At 43.5% G+C, this 17,079-nt stretch overlaps 1 protein-coding gene across 3 annotated transcripts in view; it reads right to left on the bottom strand.

Moving 5' to 3' along the window:
* LOC124544875 (calmodulin-like) overlaps positions 1–17,079 on the bottom strand; it is a 209,968-nt gene that overhangs the window by 44,317 nt on the left and 148,572 nt on the right. For 2 of the 3 annotated variants that reach the window (XM_047123592.1, XM_047123593.1), the window contains one exon: positions 13,853–13,939. The exons of the other annotated variant lie outside the window; for it this stretch is intronic. In XM_047123592.1, the coding sequence (XP_046979548.1) occupies positions 13,853–13,939 (87 nt within the window). The remainder of the gene's footprint in view (positions 1–13,852; positions 13,940–17,079) is intronic. 3 annotated transcript variants of the gene reach the window in all.

The raw sequence follows: 17,079 nt of genomic DNA, 5'->3' as shown, positions 1-17,079 counted from the left end.
CTTCCTCAAATTAAGGCCTATGTCTGATACTAGTAGACTTCTCTTGTCGGGATGCCCTTTTGCCAATGCTACTCTGCTTTTGATGTCCTCCTGCTCCACCTGTCATTGGTTATTTTGCTGCCTAGGTAGCACAATTCTTTAACTTCATCTACTTCATGGCCATCAATCATCATGTTAAGCTGCTCGCTGTTCACATTCCTGCTGCTTCTCATAGCTTTCATCTTTCTCCGATTTACTCTCAATCCATATTCTGTACTCATTACACTGTTCATTCCATCAGGAGATCCTGTAATTCTTCTTCACTGTCGGTGAGGATAGCAATGTCATCATGATACATTGATATCCTTTCACCGAGAATTTTAATTAAATCTTGAACCTTCCTTTTATTTCCATTGTTTTTTCTTCAACGCATAGATTGAATAGCAGGGGCAATAGACTACTTCCCTGTCTTACATTCTTTTTCTGAGCACTTCGTTCTTGGTCTTCCACTCTCATTAGTCCCTCCTGGCTCTTGTACATATTGTCTCTCCCCAGAGCTTACCCTAATTTTCCTCAGAATTTCGAACATCTTCCACTATTTGACTTTGTTGAACGCTTTTTCCAGGTCAATATATCCGATGAACGTGTCTTGATTTTTATTTAGTCTTGCTTCCATTATCAACAGCAACGTTAGAACTGCCTCTCTGGTGCCTTTAACTTCGCTAAAGCCAAACTGATCATCATCTAAAACCTACTAAATTTTTTTCTCCATTACTCTGTATATTATTATTGTCAGCAACTTAGGTGCATGAGGTGCTAGGCTGATTGCGTGATAATTCTCGCACTTGTCGGGTCTTGCAGCCTTCGGAATTGTCAGGATGATATTTTTCGGAAGTCATATGGTACATCTATTACTAGCTGAAATTTATTACCCGTTCAATATCCTCATATACTTTCTCCATCTTTTAATTTTCAGCTTGCGACGTCGGCATGTATATCTGAACTATCGTTGTCAGTGTTGGTTTGCTGTCGATTTTGATGAATACAAACCTATCACTGAACTGTTCACAGTAGCACACTCTCTGTCCTACGTTCCTATTCGTAACGGATTCTACTCCCGTTATACGATTTTCTGCTACTGTTCATATTGCCCTATAATCAGCTGACCAGACTCTTGTCTTCTTTTCGTTTCACTTCACTGACTACCACCATATGTAGACTGAGCATTTGCATTTCGCTTTTCAGATTTTATAGCTTTCCTACTAAGTTCAGACTTCTAGCATTCCCCCCCCCCTCGCAGTCTTGTCCTCATGATCACCACCCCTTGGTGGCAGTCCTCTCCCGGAAATCCGATTGGGGACTGTTCCGGAATCTTTTGCCAATGGGGAGATCATCATGATACTTTTTTCAATTACAGGGTACATCTGTGAATACAGATACGCGTCTTTAATACAGGGAAAGATAATTCCATCAGATTGTTTGTAAAAGCGACTAAGTACACTACCTTATCAAAAGTTTCCTAATATTCCTATGTAATGCGGCATTTGCCACTATATGTCACTAGAGGTGGACCCTCCGGTATAAAAGGGGATGGAGAATATTATGAAGTGCAGTAACAGCAAAATGGGTCGGTTAGGAGAGTTCAGTGACTTCGAATATGGACTAGTCATTTGACGTCAGTTGAGTATCAAATCCATCGAGGACAACAGAACTCTTCTAAAGCTGCCAAAGCAGACTGTTCGTCACGTGAGTGTGAAGTGGAAACGCGAAGAACAACGGCAGCTGAACCAAATGCAGGTAGAGCTCATGTACAGGTGGACAGGGACCGCCGCGCGTTGCGAGGGTTTGTTGTAAATCGCATGAACTCATTGGAAGAAATCACTCGTGAGTTCCATAATGCTACCAGCAGTCCAGCTACCACGATGACTATGCGTAAGGAGTTAAAAAAACAATGGAGTACAGTGATTCAGCAACTCCTCATAAGCAACATATACTGACGAGCCAAAGAAACTCGCACACTTGCCTAATATTGTGCAGGACCCCCGCGAGCACGCAGAAGTGCCGCAACACGACGTGGCATGGACTCGACTAATGTTTGAAGTAGTGCTGGAGGGAACTGACTTCATGATTCCTGCAGGGCTGTCCATAAATCCGTAAGAGTACGAGGGTGAGGAGACATCTTCTCACCAGCACGTTGCAGGCATCCCAGATATACTCAATAACGTTCATGTATGAGGAGTCTGGTGGCCAGCGGAAATGTTTAAACTCAGAAGAGTGTTCCTGAAGCCACTCTGTAGCAATTCTGAGGTGTGGAGTGTCGCATTGTCCTGCTGTAATTGCCCAAGTCCGTCGGAATGAACAATGGACATGAGTGGATGCAGGTGATCAGACAGGATGCTTATGTACGTGTCACCTGTCGGAGTGGTATCTAGACATATCAGAGGTCCCACATCACTCCAACTGCACACGCCCTACACCATTACAGAGCCTCCACCAGCTTAAAGAGTCCCTTAATGACATGCAGGATCCATGGGTCAATACAATTTGAAACGGGACTCCAGTCATCAACCGTCCAATGTCGGTGTTGGCTGGCCCAGGCGAGGCGTAAAGCTTTGTGTCGGGCAATCATCAAGGGTACAGGAGTGGGCCTTCTGCTCCGAAAGCCCATACCGATGATGTTTCATTGAATAGTCCGCACGCTGACACTTGTTGATGGCCTAGCATTGAAATCTGCAGCAATTTGCGGAAGGGTTGCATTTCTGTCACGTTGAACGATTCTCTTCAGTCGTCGATGGTCCCGTTCTTACACGATGTTTCGCCGGCCGCAGTGATATCGGGGACTTGATGTTTTGCCGGATTCCTGAAATTCACGGTACACTCGTGAAATGGTCGTACGGGAAAATCCCCATTTCATCGCCACCCCGGAGATGCTGTGTCCGATCGCTGGTGCGCCGACTATAACATTTCGCGTTTTGTTTATATCGCATATACGAAAAGAGCCGCGAAATATCTTTTAATAATGCCGTGCTTTGAATTTCTTTATCATCATTACCTTTTAACAAAGCAAAATATATATATTGAGATCTTATTGTTCTGTATCTGGCCTACAATTAAAGGAACGTTTTTTCGTGACCATAACTCATTCTAAAAATCAACATATCTTCCCTACTTTATAGTTATTGAAAATTGAAATTACTTGGTTATGAACACTGATGTTACAGTTCGTATGATCGTTCAGCAACAAAATTTTGCAGTGGATTTTGTTTCTCGGTAAAACACCATTCAATACCACGACTAGCACAAGAACATGAGACTCTTATAAAAAAAAAAATACGTTTTCACTATAAAGTTTGCCAGACCAGAACGGAGCACAGCAAGATTCCTATTAGATTTTGACTGTACATTAACTTATTTGTACTGTGAGTTATATGCTATCAGCAGCCCGCGTCAACCTGCAACACATCATAAAATCTGTTGATCTGCACTGCAAGTCTGGAAGCTAAAAGAAATAATATTATTTTACTGTTACTTTACCGCTTCCTTGCGGTATGATAGACTATATTGGAAGTCGTTTGAATACGCCGCGGCAGCGGCTCTTTCGTTCGCCACGCAGCTCAGCACCACAGATAATATTTATATAACTGAAAAATGTCTCAACAGGATGGGATAATAGGCAAGCAAGCTTTAACAATTAATAATGCAAGTTTTCATTTACATAACTCTATTAAAACATTTAAATATTTCAATTTTTACACACCTTTATGAATTCACACGTAATGGCGTACATCTCTTAGTCTCGACAAAAGAATGCTACACTAGCGTTCGCTACTACGACACAGGATATCTTACTCGTTCGACTCTCAGATGAAGAAGACAAAGAAATTGCTATTCGTCACGTATTATATACTAGTTACTTATTTTAATCTTTGTTCGACATTTATCGTCTGTGGCGGTTTCATTACTCGCCGACGCAGATATTCTCAAAAATAAATAATAAAAAAAATACATAATTTTATACAATAACACAATATGATACATATAATTTTCTCGTTACTACATAATATGTTGTTTTTGTTTCTTACTAGACGTTACAAACACCACGTTCAAACTCACTTAAATCTTGATAACTTGCCATTTTAGCAGCAGTAACCGACCCAACAACTGCGCAAGACACTTGTCTTATATAGGCGTTGCCGACCGCAGCGCTGTATTGTGCCTGTTTACATACCTCTGTATTTGAATACGCATTGGCGCTTCAGGGTATTTTAGTAGTCAGAGCTAGGCGATGCTTGAGCTGGTCTAAAGAGCGACGCCATTGAACATTATGTGATTGGGAACGAGCAGTTTGGAGTGATGAATCACGTTGTACCCTGCTTCAATCCTACGGAAGAGACTGAGTTTGGTGAATGGCTGGAGAGCTTTACCTGCCATCATGCGTAGTGTGAATAGTAAAATACGCAGGAGGTGGTCTTACGATATGGGCGTGTCTTATGTGATTAGGGCGTGGCTCCTTATTGCAGTGCTAAATACGGAAGGATATGAACGCATTTTAACAGCATTGTGTACTGTGTACAGCAGAAGAACTGTTAGGAGACGACGATTGTTTGTATCGACCTGACAATGCACCCTATCATAAAGTAGCGCTGTGAGGCAATTGTTAGTGAATAATAGCATTCCTGAAATGGACAGCCCTGCCCAGAGTTTCGACTTGAACTCAGTCGAACACCTTCTGATTGAATCAGAAGTCCGATTTCACTATAGACCCCATTGCCCAACGTTACTACAGCTCCATCAGTCAAACAAATCAGTAACAGCTTGCACTGTATGTGCTTGAGAATTGTTCTGCAAAATGATGGTCAGATCCTGCATAAAGTGTCATCACTTCTGTCTCTATGCTGTTCATTTTTGGTACACAGCCTACGGCCAGCTTAGAGACAGAAGTGATGACACTTGCAGGACCTGGCCATCGTTTTGCAGGACAGTGCTCAAGCACGTACAGTGCAAGCTGTTACTGATTTGTTTGACTGATAGGGCTGCTAAGTGCTATACCACCTACTGCACTCCACTGACTTAAGCTCTCGTGAGTTCAACTCGATTTCTAAACTGAAGGAAACACTTCATGGCATTCGCTTCAGAACTGCTACTAATTCGTCGGGCAATAGACCGTGCCGCTCGAACTGTCAACACAACTGGCACTGCTAAGAGTATCCTACGACTCTCACATCTCTGGCAACGGGTTATACACAATGCTGGTGACTACTTTGATGGTCAGTAAAACTTTGAAACACGTATCTATTTTGTACGACCTGTAAATAAATAGTTGCCACTATTAAAATTCCAACCGTCGTATATATTAATTGTCGTTGCGAGTGAATTAATTTCTCCATCTCTGCAACATCTCCTGGAAGGCTATTCCTACCTTAGCTGTCGCCTCCTTCGATTTTCTCTGCCGCGTTATGACACAACGTCGCACAATTTTCCATGTGAAAACGGCTTCAAAACCAAAACTGGGTGTGGGTAGGCCTTCGTTCCCACATGAGTGAAATTAATATCTGAATAATGTGAAACTTCAATAAATCAGCTAAAAATAAGTATACCACGGTCATATCAGTCTCCGTCTAAAGACGAACCCCGGAAGTTTCCAGCAGGTGCTACGAAATTCTGTGAGGTCGAACATCGTCAACTACACAAGCACAAAGTAAAGTCACCATTTTGCCACGTGTCCATAAGCGGGATCATACGTCAGGGAATAATTATCCATTTCGCCGGATCAAGTATTTCTTAAAGAAAATCGTCTTCTCACGTAGGACTTTCTTTTATGTTGAAATAAACACTTCATTTTATTATTTATCAGTCTGCTATTTCTAATAAAGTTTCACCCGACCATAGCAGGCGAGTTGCAGGCAATCTGGCGGCGGAAATGAAGTTACCTGCTTCAGAAGTGGTAACCTAGTTATCAACAGTGATGAAGTTGTTCTTCTGTAAGGGCAGATCAAAAAGTTTCGGCGTAAGGGCGTTGCTGCAGCGTATATGCAACCCAGCGCGACTCCGATGTGCGTATATAGGGGTTCAATTATGGCAGAACGTCCGGGAAAACTGCGACAAGGGGTGCTGCTGTTTCATGATAGCACGCGTCCTCATACCGCAAATGTCGCAATGCACGAGTTACGCCATTCAAGTGGGAGATACTCGAGCACACGCTCTATAATCCTACACTCTCCCCATGCCTTCGATCCCTTAAAAAAGGCCCTAAAGTGTAGACGATTACTTCAGGACTAGGATTTGTAGCAGGCAGTTGCGTACGTTGCAAGGCATGGTGTTGTACCAAACAGGTATCTTCGACTTGGCGTGTCGGTGGGATGACTGCCTCAATGCTCATGGCGATTTTGCCTGAGTCGCATACCGTTTCTGGACTGTACGACCTTCGAACGAAATCTTTTTGATCACTCCTTATAGTTTAGAATTCTTATAAGAAATCGCAAATGCCTTTCCATTCACGATATCGAGTCCTGATCAGGTCTCTTTTTAGATTTTTGTTGGCATGTATTGCATTTAATGTGTGTGCTTGTGGTTCCTCGGTGGATGGCTTATATTAGAACGTGGTGGTGTTGGCTAGCAGGCAAAGGTGTTATCAGAGGAGGCAGGTCGGGGAGCTTCAAAGAAAGTAAATAAACGGCGTTAGTTCCCTTGGACACTGGAAGTGTTTGCATTTTGGTGTCACTCTCGTCCTACGTAGCTTTGAATGTCTTGTTTGGTCTATGTGGGGATTTCGCGAATGTAGCGAGGGACAGGTTGCAGATGACACACTTTTCAAAACTAGTGCTTTGGATATAGGAATCTTTCTGAGTGCAGTCAGATTGCTAAAGGGCTCTTACAATTGTAGAAAGAATCTGTGGATATTTAAAAGTCGTATCACAAGTCATTTCGAGTCTGGTGACTCTTTTCGAAGTTGTTTAACAGCAGTCCCTAGAACTGGTCGTGGTCTGTCGGAGTAATGTGGATTTTCAACGATTTTTCGAGCTGAAAAGTCTCGTCTTGATTGAGCAGGATGTCTGATAATTGCATTTCCAGAGTTTTCTTGACCACTGAATCCCAAGTGGATGAGGCTGTGGCCAGTATCTTGGCTTTCGCGTTATCGATGAAATGGATAGTGGAAAATACTGTGTTCAGCCACAGCAGATTTGTTGGGCTATAGCAGGCGACCGTATCGCTGGTGTCTCGATGTACCTTTCTTGAACAGTGAGAATATTCAAATCATGGAACCCCGCTCCTCCCTCCCCCCCAACCCCTCTCCCCCCACCCTGCGCATTTGACGTCTGCGTTGTCAGAGGAATTATTGTTCTGAGTCTTTTCTAGCTAGCATTCCGACACCTACTGCCTATAACAATTAGTGCCACATTATTCGTAAGCAGTGTAGATTTCCTGACTCTGCACTTACTTTGTTTCACTCTTAGACGGATAAAGTTTTACCTATGACTGGCGCTCTTGTCAACATCGTTGTGTGGTGCACGCGCGGTTACTCCACAGTACTGTGTCAAGAGGTTTAAATTCTGCCAGTGACTCATCTTGGAGATGGCCGTTAGGTTATCATACAAAATATTAGAAAAAGAAAAAATACTACCTCGGATGCATGTCCAAAGATGATGGAACAAGTTAGCTATTATTTTTTGATCCATTCGTTTCTCTCGGTCGAAATGAAAACAATTTATTGATGTTTTTGAAGTGTGAAACGTTAAACGAGATAATGAGGTGGAAAGGCTAGGTGCTTCTTCCTGTATTTAGAAGTTGCTGATAAAGACGCTCATGCCTAATGCATGTTAGACTCCAACGCTATTGAAATCGAGTCGATTGTTCTCATCGTTGGCGTAAAAAACAGAGGCTTATTCTTATTCCCTGGTGCAGATATTTTTTAAATTTGTGACCATCCAGAGAAATAACTGCAAAATACTCTAGAGTAAATCGGACTGCATAAGTAGTATCTAGGCGAGCGCTCAGAAAGTGCACGCTGTGCCGGACACACCAAAGAAAATACATAATTCATGAGAACTGTGGCCCGGCTGTTGCGACCCTGTTCCGACTCTGCTCCAGACGAGCTGCGGCCCCGAACAAAACGTCCGCTGCTCTGCTGTTATGGACTGTGAAACGGTAAATGCGTCGATCAAGACGGAAGAAAAGAGAAAAAATATCGAGAACCTCACGCCACTCCATTTTGAGCATCTTCAGCAGTGAGCTTGCTCAACAATTAGTGTTCAGTAAGTTTTGAGAACGTTTGTCATGGAGAATAGCGTTTCTTTCTTTAAAGTGGACATACACAGTCTCGACCGCAGGAAACCTTTATTTTTAAGTCTACCTGTTTCGGTCAGTTTTTGACCATCTTTGGACTTCACACCATGTTGGTAGGCGGTGGCGGTGAACGGAGCAGGCATTACGACTACACGAACAACTGCTGGAGGAGCCAAAGCAAACTGCGACTCTGTAGTGTCTGAGACACTGCTCATTGACGTTCATGGAGTCGCAATGCCTGCTCTGTTCACCGCCACAGTCTGCCATCATGATATGAGGTCTGAAGATGAACAAAAACTGACCGAAACTGGTAGCCACAAACATAAAGGTTTCTTGCGGTATAGACTGTTTACGTTCATTACAAATTATAGTCTTGTTCAAATTAACAGACTCAATCTCTTTCATACCATTCCGAAGTTCAGATGCAGAATTCGATGGATACTCATAAAATTTTGTCACTTAAAAAAATAAAATTATTTAATTTTTTGTTGTTCAAAGGTACAGTCCCGGTAAACACTGAAATCCACACGCCATAGTACTGCAGCCAGCTGCTGTACGAGTTAAAGCAAGGTGCTGCGCAGCAATGTCTGAGACACCGGTTGACGACCAACAACCGCGTTGAGTTAAGAATGAACACGCTACTTACGATCATGGTCCCGCATCAGCTGTGGAATATTTCAGAACAAATGAGGACTTGTGCCGGACTGCGACTGGAACCCGGATTTCCTGCTCGTCCCGAGCGGTCGCCGTAACAACTTCGATTATTCCAGCACGCTTCCAGGAGCGCCCCAAATCTCCACCTTTCCTGGTGTCTACTCTTGTGCTTGTAACTGGAGATCTGGGCTGCTTCTGGAACGCTGCTCGGATAGCCGAAGTGATTAAGGTGACTGTTCGCGACAAGCGAGAAATCCGGGTTCGAATCACAGTCTGGCACAAGTTCTCATTTGTTCTGCAATATTCTACAGCTGATGCGGAACCATAATCTCAGTTTGCAAGCTCATTCAAAACAAAATGGTCCAGCCCATTAACGTGATAAAGTGGAGTATTGTCCGGTAATTCGTTTTCTGCGTTTGAAGGGAAAGAACGCTGCAACAATCCTGTTCAACTGGTGGACGTGTACGGCGTCAATGCACCATCACATGGCACAATGGTTACGTGACACAGTTACTTTCAAATTTGTCCAAAAAGTCGGAATGATGTACTGCAGAGCGAAATGACAGGCCATCTCTCTCGCAAGGGAAGTAGAGGACCTGGTGCTCCACAATCGGTGTATCACAATCGAGGCTATACTGGAAAAAAGTGAAAAATCGCTCATGAATCAGTTTCCAATCTCTTGTGCGACAATTTGAACATGACAAAGATCATCGCCAACTGAGTTCAGCGACTGCTCACACGCTTTCATAAATCCAGCAGAACTGAGGTAGCATCAGAAATGTTACAGCTGTCTCAGGCCAGATGAAATGAATTCCTTAGCCTATCAGTCACCATGAAGTAATGCTGGGTGTATCATTATTGCACCGAGATGGACACAGCAGTTACTGGAAATATGTCGATTCTCCTCCTCCAAAAATGGTGAAAATCCAACACTCAACGCACTGCTAAGTATTTTTGGGACTGCCAAGATGTGTCGCTAACAATTAAGGCTCTTGGGGAGGTAACGGAAGTCTGTCAAGATGAAGCGTCGCGAGAAGCACTATCTCCAAGATAGTGTCCCAGCTCCCTTTTTACAGGACACAGTCAGACATGCTGCTTTTTTGGCCTATCAAATTTCGTCTACCACCCTCTGCCCCCCCCCCCCCCCATCCCCCTATCCCCACCCTCCCCGCTTCCGACGTATTCTCCTGACATGAGACGAGACCCAGTGGATCTTTCCTCTTCCATGTGTGGCGTGCATTTGCAGATGACAACGAGAAAATCTTAAAGCTGGAATGTTTCCTTCTACAACCAAGGTCTCCGAAACGTCGTCCGTTATTGGGAGAAATGAGTCACATTGAAGGGTGTAGAGAATGACTAACACTATCACCAAATTTCGAGACCTCAGCTAATCAAAACTTAATGACAAACCCCCTCACTGATGGCTCCCCCAACCTTTCCGTCTCCCGTAGAGTCCATGCGTGAACACGTAGATGTTGTTATTAGGGCGAAACGAAGTGTTACACGCTACAAATGTAGGCCAATTTCACTCAGTTGCTGTTGAGTTTAATTCCATAAACTGCAAGCTGTCTATACAGCATTGTAAGGGGGCGACCATAAAGTTTCCGTTCGAAGGCCGTACGTTTCAGAATTAGTATGCCATTCAGGTAAGTTCGCCTGAGCATTGAGGCAATCATCCCACTGACGTACCATGTTCAAGATACCCATTTGGCAAAACACGTGACCTGCTGCGAGAAGAAGTCCGTAATTGTTTATTGCGCATCCTCGTCCGACAGAGATCTGCCACTGTTAGCCCTTCGGCTACCAGGGGTTTCCGCCTAAAACAACCATTTCATTAATTTTTTTGAAGTACCATTGCTTTTAGCATGAAACCACCGATGCTGTTGTAAGGCAGAGACATCTAGTGGCACACTCAGGTACTTCTACCAAGGAGACTCGTCGTATCAATAAATTACTGCGTTCAAAGTAACATTCGGTGCGGATGTAGTACTACGTGATTGTAGGAAATTGTGACTTGCTGCTTTTTTATACAGTGACAATATTGATGAGATCATTGTCAGTGAAGGTAAGTTTATCGAAAGTTATTGCAAAGCACACTCGACTTTGTACTTTTGCTTTCATGAGTGATTTCGAAATGAAACCACGTGGACGGTATACAGTTTTGATACAAAATTTATTAAAAGTTTGGCCCATTTATGATTCTTATCTAGGACTATGTTTTAAGCATGATGAGTTAATGAAAGTTTCGAGATGTGGGACTGTGGCATAGACATATCACATGAAACGATTCGTGGTTGGTAACTGTATGTCATACTGGTTCCATAGTGAAACCACCTCCTTAACACAACTGAATGTTTACTTGTTCCCAATTTCTTCTTGTATTCGTTGTTTACTATGAAAATAGAGATTAACTATTTGAAAAACTTTAATTTTTTTTTCGTGTTGGTGGGACTCAAAGGGTTAAGAGATTGAAGGCGTGATAATCCAGCGCATTCGGGAGACATCAGAACTATCCATTGTCACCCACTTGGCTTGGCGCAACTTCTACGTTACATTTGCGATATGGGGACGTGCGTTATCAAGAAACAGCAGCAGCCCTAGTCGAGCATCATTCCATAATGGTCGTTCTCGACAGACACGCGATCCCATACACATTCTTCATTTTCTATCGATATCTATCAGTGTTTGCCCTTCGGCAGGCGAGAAAACAATAACAGCACGTTGGTGCTGTTTGGACGCTTTTGGTAAAACGCCGCCGTGGCTCCCGTTTCCACATTTACCCCACGCACGTCAGAGACACACGAATGCCACAATACGCCCTTTCCTACATGTCGGCGCTTACATATACACATCGGAGTTGCATATTCGCTGCAGCAATACCCTCAAACGGAAACTTTTTGATCGCCCCCTTATACACTACTGACCATTAAAATTGCTACACCACAAATATGACGTGCTACAGACGCGAAATTTAACCGACAGGAAGAAGATGCTGTGTTATGCAAATGATTAGCTTTTCAGAGCATTCACACAATGTTGGCACCGGTGGCGACACCTACAATGTGCCGACATGAGGAATGTTTCCAACCGATTTCTCATACACAAACAGCAGCTGACCGGCGTTGCCTGGTGAAACGTTGTTGTGATACCTCGTGTAAGGAGGAGAAATGCGTACCATCACGTTTCGGACTTTGATAAAGGTCGGATTGTAGTCTATCGCAATTGCGTTTTATCGTATCGCGACATTGCTGCTCGCGTTGGTCGAGATCCAATGACTGTTAGCATAATATGGAATCGGTGATTTCAGGAGGGTGATACGGAACGCCGTGCTGGATCCCAACGGCCTCGTATCACTAACAATCGAGATGACAGGCATCATCTCCGCATGGCTGTAACGGATCGTGCAGCCACGTCTTGATCCCTGAGTCAACAGATGGGGACGTTTCCAAGACAAAACCATCTGAACGAACAGTTCGACGACGTTTGCAGCAGCATGGACTATCAGCTCGGAGATCATGGCTGCGGTTACCCTTGACGTTGCATCATAGACAGGAGCGCCTGCGATGGTGTACTGAACGACGAACCTGGGTGCACGAATGGCAAAACGTCATTTTTGCGGATGAATCCAGGTTCTGTTTACAGCATCATGATGGTCGAGTATTTGTCATTGCCATACTGGCTTATCACCCGGCGTGATGGTATGGGATGCCATTGGTTACACGTCTCGGTCACCTCTTGTTCGCATTGACGGCACTTTGAACAGTGGACGTTACATTTCAGATGTGTTACGACCCGTGGCTCTACCCTTCATTCGATGCCTGCGAAACCCTACATTTCAGCAGGATAATGCACGACAGCATGTTACAGGTCCTGCACGGGCCTTTCTGGATACAGAAAATGTTCGACTGCTGCCCTGGCTAGCACATTGTCCACATCTCTCACCAACTGAAAACGTCTGGTCAATGGTGGCCGAACAACTGGCTCATCACAATATGCCAGTCACTACTCTTGATGGACTGTGGTATGGTGTTGAAGCTGCATGGGCAGCTGTACCTGTACACGCCATCCAAGCTCTGTTTGACCCAATGCCCAGGCGTATCAAGGCCGTTATTATGGCCATAGGTGGTTGCTCTGGGTACTGATTTCTCAGGATCTAAGCACCCAAATTGCACAAAAATGTAATCACATGTCAGTTCTAGTTTAATATATTTGTCCAATGAATTCCCGTTTATCAGCTGCATTTCTTCTTGGTATAGTAATTTTAATGGCCAGTAGTGTATAGCGAGTCCTCCGGTTGCCCCTGCCGGATAGACATCCCTTCCAGCGCTTTCGGGTACTGGGTTGCGTGGACTATAGGCGAGGCCGTGAGAACCATAAGCCTCGGCGGCTGTTCACAGACGTCGCCTGCAACGGATGGACTACTTTGCCACAACCATTACGGACGCTATCTGGAGACTAGGATGACATCTTCTGACGAGGAGAGCCAACGGTCCAGGAGCTCGTTATCTCTGACATCGGCAGCCAATCGCAAGTATCCAATGGTAAGAAGTGCTAACTTGTCACGGACTGTTTCCGCCTTTGTTGAGTACTTGTTTACCAAAGTTCACGTCAAGGTATTTAATGAGTTACAATAAACGAGAGCTTTTATACTTGGATTAAGTTATTAGTTTAGTAGTTTCAGAAGGCTACATTGACGCTGTCGTCAATAGGGGGGCTGCTCACCAGTGGTAGAGAAGAGGTAACAACACAGTACTTCTGTGAGTTTTTAAAGACTGGCGTGGAGGCTTATGGCAACACCACCCGAACCATAACGGTGTTCGGTCTCGGTTTAGTGAACGTTCTCAGCCGACGGTTACGTGGCACCGTAGATTCTCCTCTAAACGCCCAGCCGATGCCCAACGCAGGGGAACGCGGTAGGTGGGCACTGTAGACTTACCGCCGTCCAATCGTCGTCGACAGGAATGTAGACACTTGTTCGGAATCGCCGCTCCGGGCCATTGCAACTGCTCATCGCGGCTGCCAGCTGAAAACAACCCGCCAGTTATCATACGTCTCTCATCTGACTCTCTCGCATTAGTACTTTATTTTTGTTAGTAGCAGCTAGGTTATTATACACGCAGTGATCAGTCACAGATGGATTAACGAGTTGGGCAGTCGGAGTGTGCCTGACAAAGCTAAAATGTTTTGATTTTCCAGTCAAGAACAGGAAAGACGAAAGAAGCGGGAGGCCGAAGTGGCACGTAAGGTTCACACCTGCAGAAAGCGTTCGACAATGTCAAATCACGGAAGTTGTTCTAAAGTATAAATAAAATAAGAGTATAGAAAGAAGGATAATATAATAAACGCAGAATAACGAATAGAGAACCATAAGAAGGCCAGAACAAGAATAAAATGCTAGAATTGAAAACGTTGTAAGACAGCAATGTAGTCTTTCGCCCCTATCGTTCAATCTATACATCGATGAACCAGTGTCGAAAATAAAAGAAAGTGTCAAGAGTGGGATTAAAGTTCGGAATGAAAGGATATCAATGAGAAGATTTGCTAATGCCATTGGTATCCACAATGAAGTTGAAGAAGAATTACAGGATGTGCTGGTTTGAATGTATAGTCTAATGAGTACAGAGTATGGATTGGGACTAAACAGAAGAAAGACGAAGTAATAAGGAGTAGCAAAAAAGAAATTGGCAATAAAGGTCAGAACATCGATACTCCATAGTAACATCAATATACATCGTCGATATTTAAATTATCGATTAATCTACATATAATACTGAATATCGAAAGCGATATTTTTATTTTCTGTCTTTTAGCGATTTATAGGTGCTATAGTTCTCATCAGCAGATTTGTTGCCCATACCAATTGCTACCAATCTGCAATCTTACAGTAAATGTCTTACGGTGCACTTAATTTAATTCAATACGCAATCCTACAAATGAGCAACAGATTTGAACATGAATGTTTCTGCACTGCATATTTATGAAAGCTTGTTACTTTTGTGTGTCATTTGTACCAATGCAAATACTAGGTGCAAGATGCAAAATTTGGTGACAACACTGTATGAGAATGGTGGAAATTACCACTTTCTGCTCTCAACTACGAGGCAGAACGTACGTTTCTCTTACTTTGTGATTGCCTGGCTCAAGAAAAGATAGACGCACTGTAGAAGTAATGAACACTCGGCACAAAAATCACACACATTACTGCAGTGGTGTTTAATGGGAAATGTGCTCTGTTGTCTGAAATGATTATGGTAAGCACAATATTTCATGCTCAGAACATGTATCACAAGTGTTTCACTCCCAGAAAGCCGAGGCTTCTCTTTCGTCATCCATTTCGCTTCTGCTGGCTCGTCATTTATCTGGCACGTTTGGCACGAACAATATTCCCAAGAACGGCGCAGATCAGTGTCGCATTCTATTGACCATCCGCCGAAGCCATCCAAGCATTACCTATAATATCCACGGAAGAATGACGCAACCTGACGCCCTCCTACCACCTACGTCTTTGGTTCTTTAGGTGCCTTGCTGTTGTTCGCTGATTATCGTGACGTGACACACTATATACAGTTTACCTGAACACAGCGTCTGTGTGTAGTGGGACACGGTTCCCATGCTCTTATTTATGTGCTGGTGATTGTGTGCGAAAAGTGTTATCATTTTAATTACAGTGTTCAGTTTGTTTGCAGATTGAACTGAGTTTCCAAATTTTTAGAAATTTGTGGTAAGGTCTTATGGGACCAAACTGCTGAGGTCATCGGTCCCTAAGCTTACACACTACTTAATCTGACTTAAAGTAACTTACGCTAAGGACAACAGAGACACCCATGTCCGAGGGAGGACTCGAATCTCCAACGGGGGAAGCCGCGTGGACCGTGACAAGATGCCTAAGACCGCTCGGCTACCCCTCGCGGCGAGTTTCCAAAATAACTATGTGTGCAAAGTAAACAAAGGTTGCTGTTAATGTGTATCGGTGAAGATTATTGGTTTCATTAATTCGTTTTTGTGTAGATAAGTGATTTTATAGTAGACTGCGTGTCTTTGGTTGCTTAATGTTGGATATAATAAAGTATTTGTAAGTTTTGAAATGTTTGTTAATCATTTCTGTGACTTTGACCAACTTTTTTAAAATTTCTACAAATATTGATAATTCGAAGCATATCTCGATATATCGAGATTCTGTTTCGACATCACCTTCACCTACAAATATTGATACAATATATATCGATATAATCAAAAATTTGCCCATCCGTAGAAAACAAACCGTTTTCGTAAAAATGCTTCAGGAAAAGAGCAGTTTTCGACATAATTACGAATGTTTGTATCGAGCCAGTACTGACTTCCGTAGTTGGTAGAAATGTATTTGAACGTAAACGTTTCCTCAAATTTCACTCATGGCGTATCATAATAAGAAATACAGCACCTCACGGTGATTTCGATTGAACTTTCGCTACTTGACAGCATCCACATGAAGAGCGAGTGATCGTAGGACAATGAAACTTTGGGGAAACATTTATCAGGACAAACAAATAAACCATTGAAAGAAGCCCACTTTAATTTCCACACAAGAGCTTAACAATTGTTAACTGTGTACCATGTTTAAGTTCCAGGTTACAAACGTTGCTCAGTGTGATGACCGTCTACATCCTCGACAGCCTGGAACCACACTTGATGTTGCTCTACTGCTGCCCCAAATGTCTGAGTTGGGATGTTGGCTGCCTCCCTTGCTATGCCCATATTCAGCCTCCAGTTTGTCAGTATCCCTTTGATAAACACTGTCCTTCGGGTAACCTCGCAGAAATCGCACGGTTTCCAATCTGGTGATCTTGGTGGTCACGCAGTTTGGAACGATCGGCCAAAGTTTCGGATTTATTCGGAGAAACCGAGTGACCTCACGAGCAATATGAGGTGGAACGTCATCGTGCATCAAAGTAGTTGAGTCCAACCCATATCTTTCCGTTAGAGCAGGGATCACATGTTATAGAATCAGATCACAGTAACATGTGCCGTTTTTGTTGCATGTTCTTGGTCCTTGGAGTGCGAATTCTCAGAGATAAAGGGAACTAAAGGCAAGTCATGACACTAACACTACTAACAACGCAAATCCTTCACCGCACAGTCTGATCATCATTCCTGTAAGTTGCGTCCCCATACTAGAAACAGTTT

Source organism: Schistocerca americana, chromosome 8, assembly GCF_021461395.2.
Source record: "Schistocerca americana isolate TAMUIC-IGC-003095 chromosome 8, iqSchAmer2.1, whole genome shotgun sequence".
Taxonomy (NCBI): Eukaryota; Metazoa; Arthropoda; class Insecta; order Orthoptera; family Acrididae; genus Schistocerca; species Schistocerca americana.
This window is presented reverse-complemented; position numbering and strand designations above follow the sequence as displayed.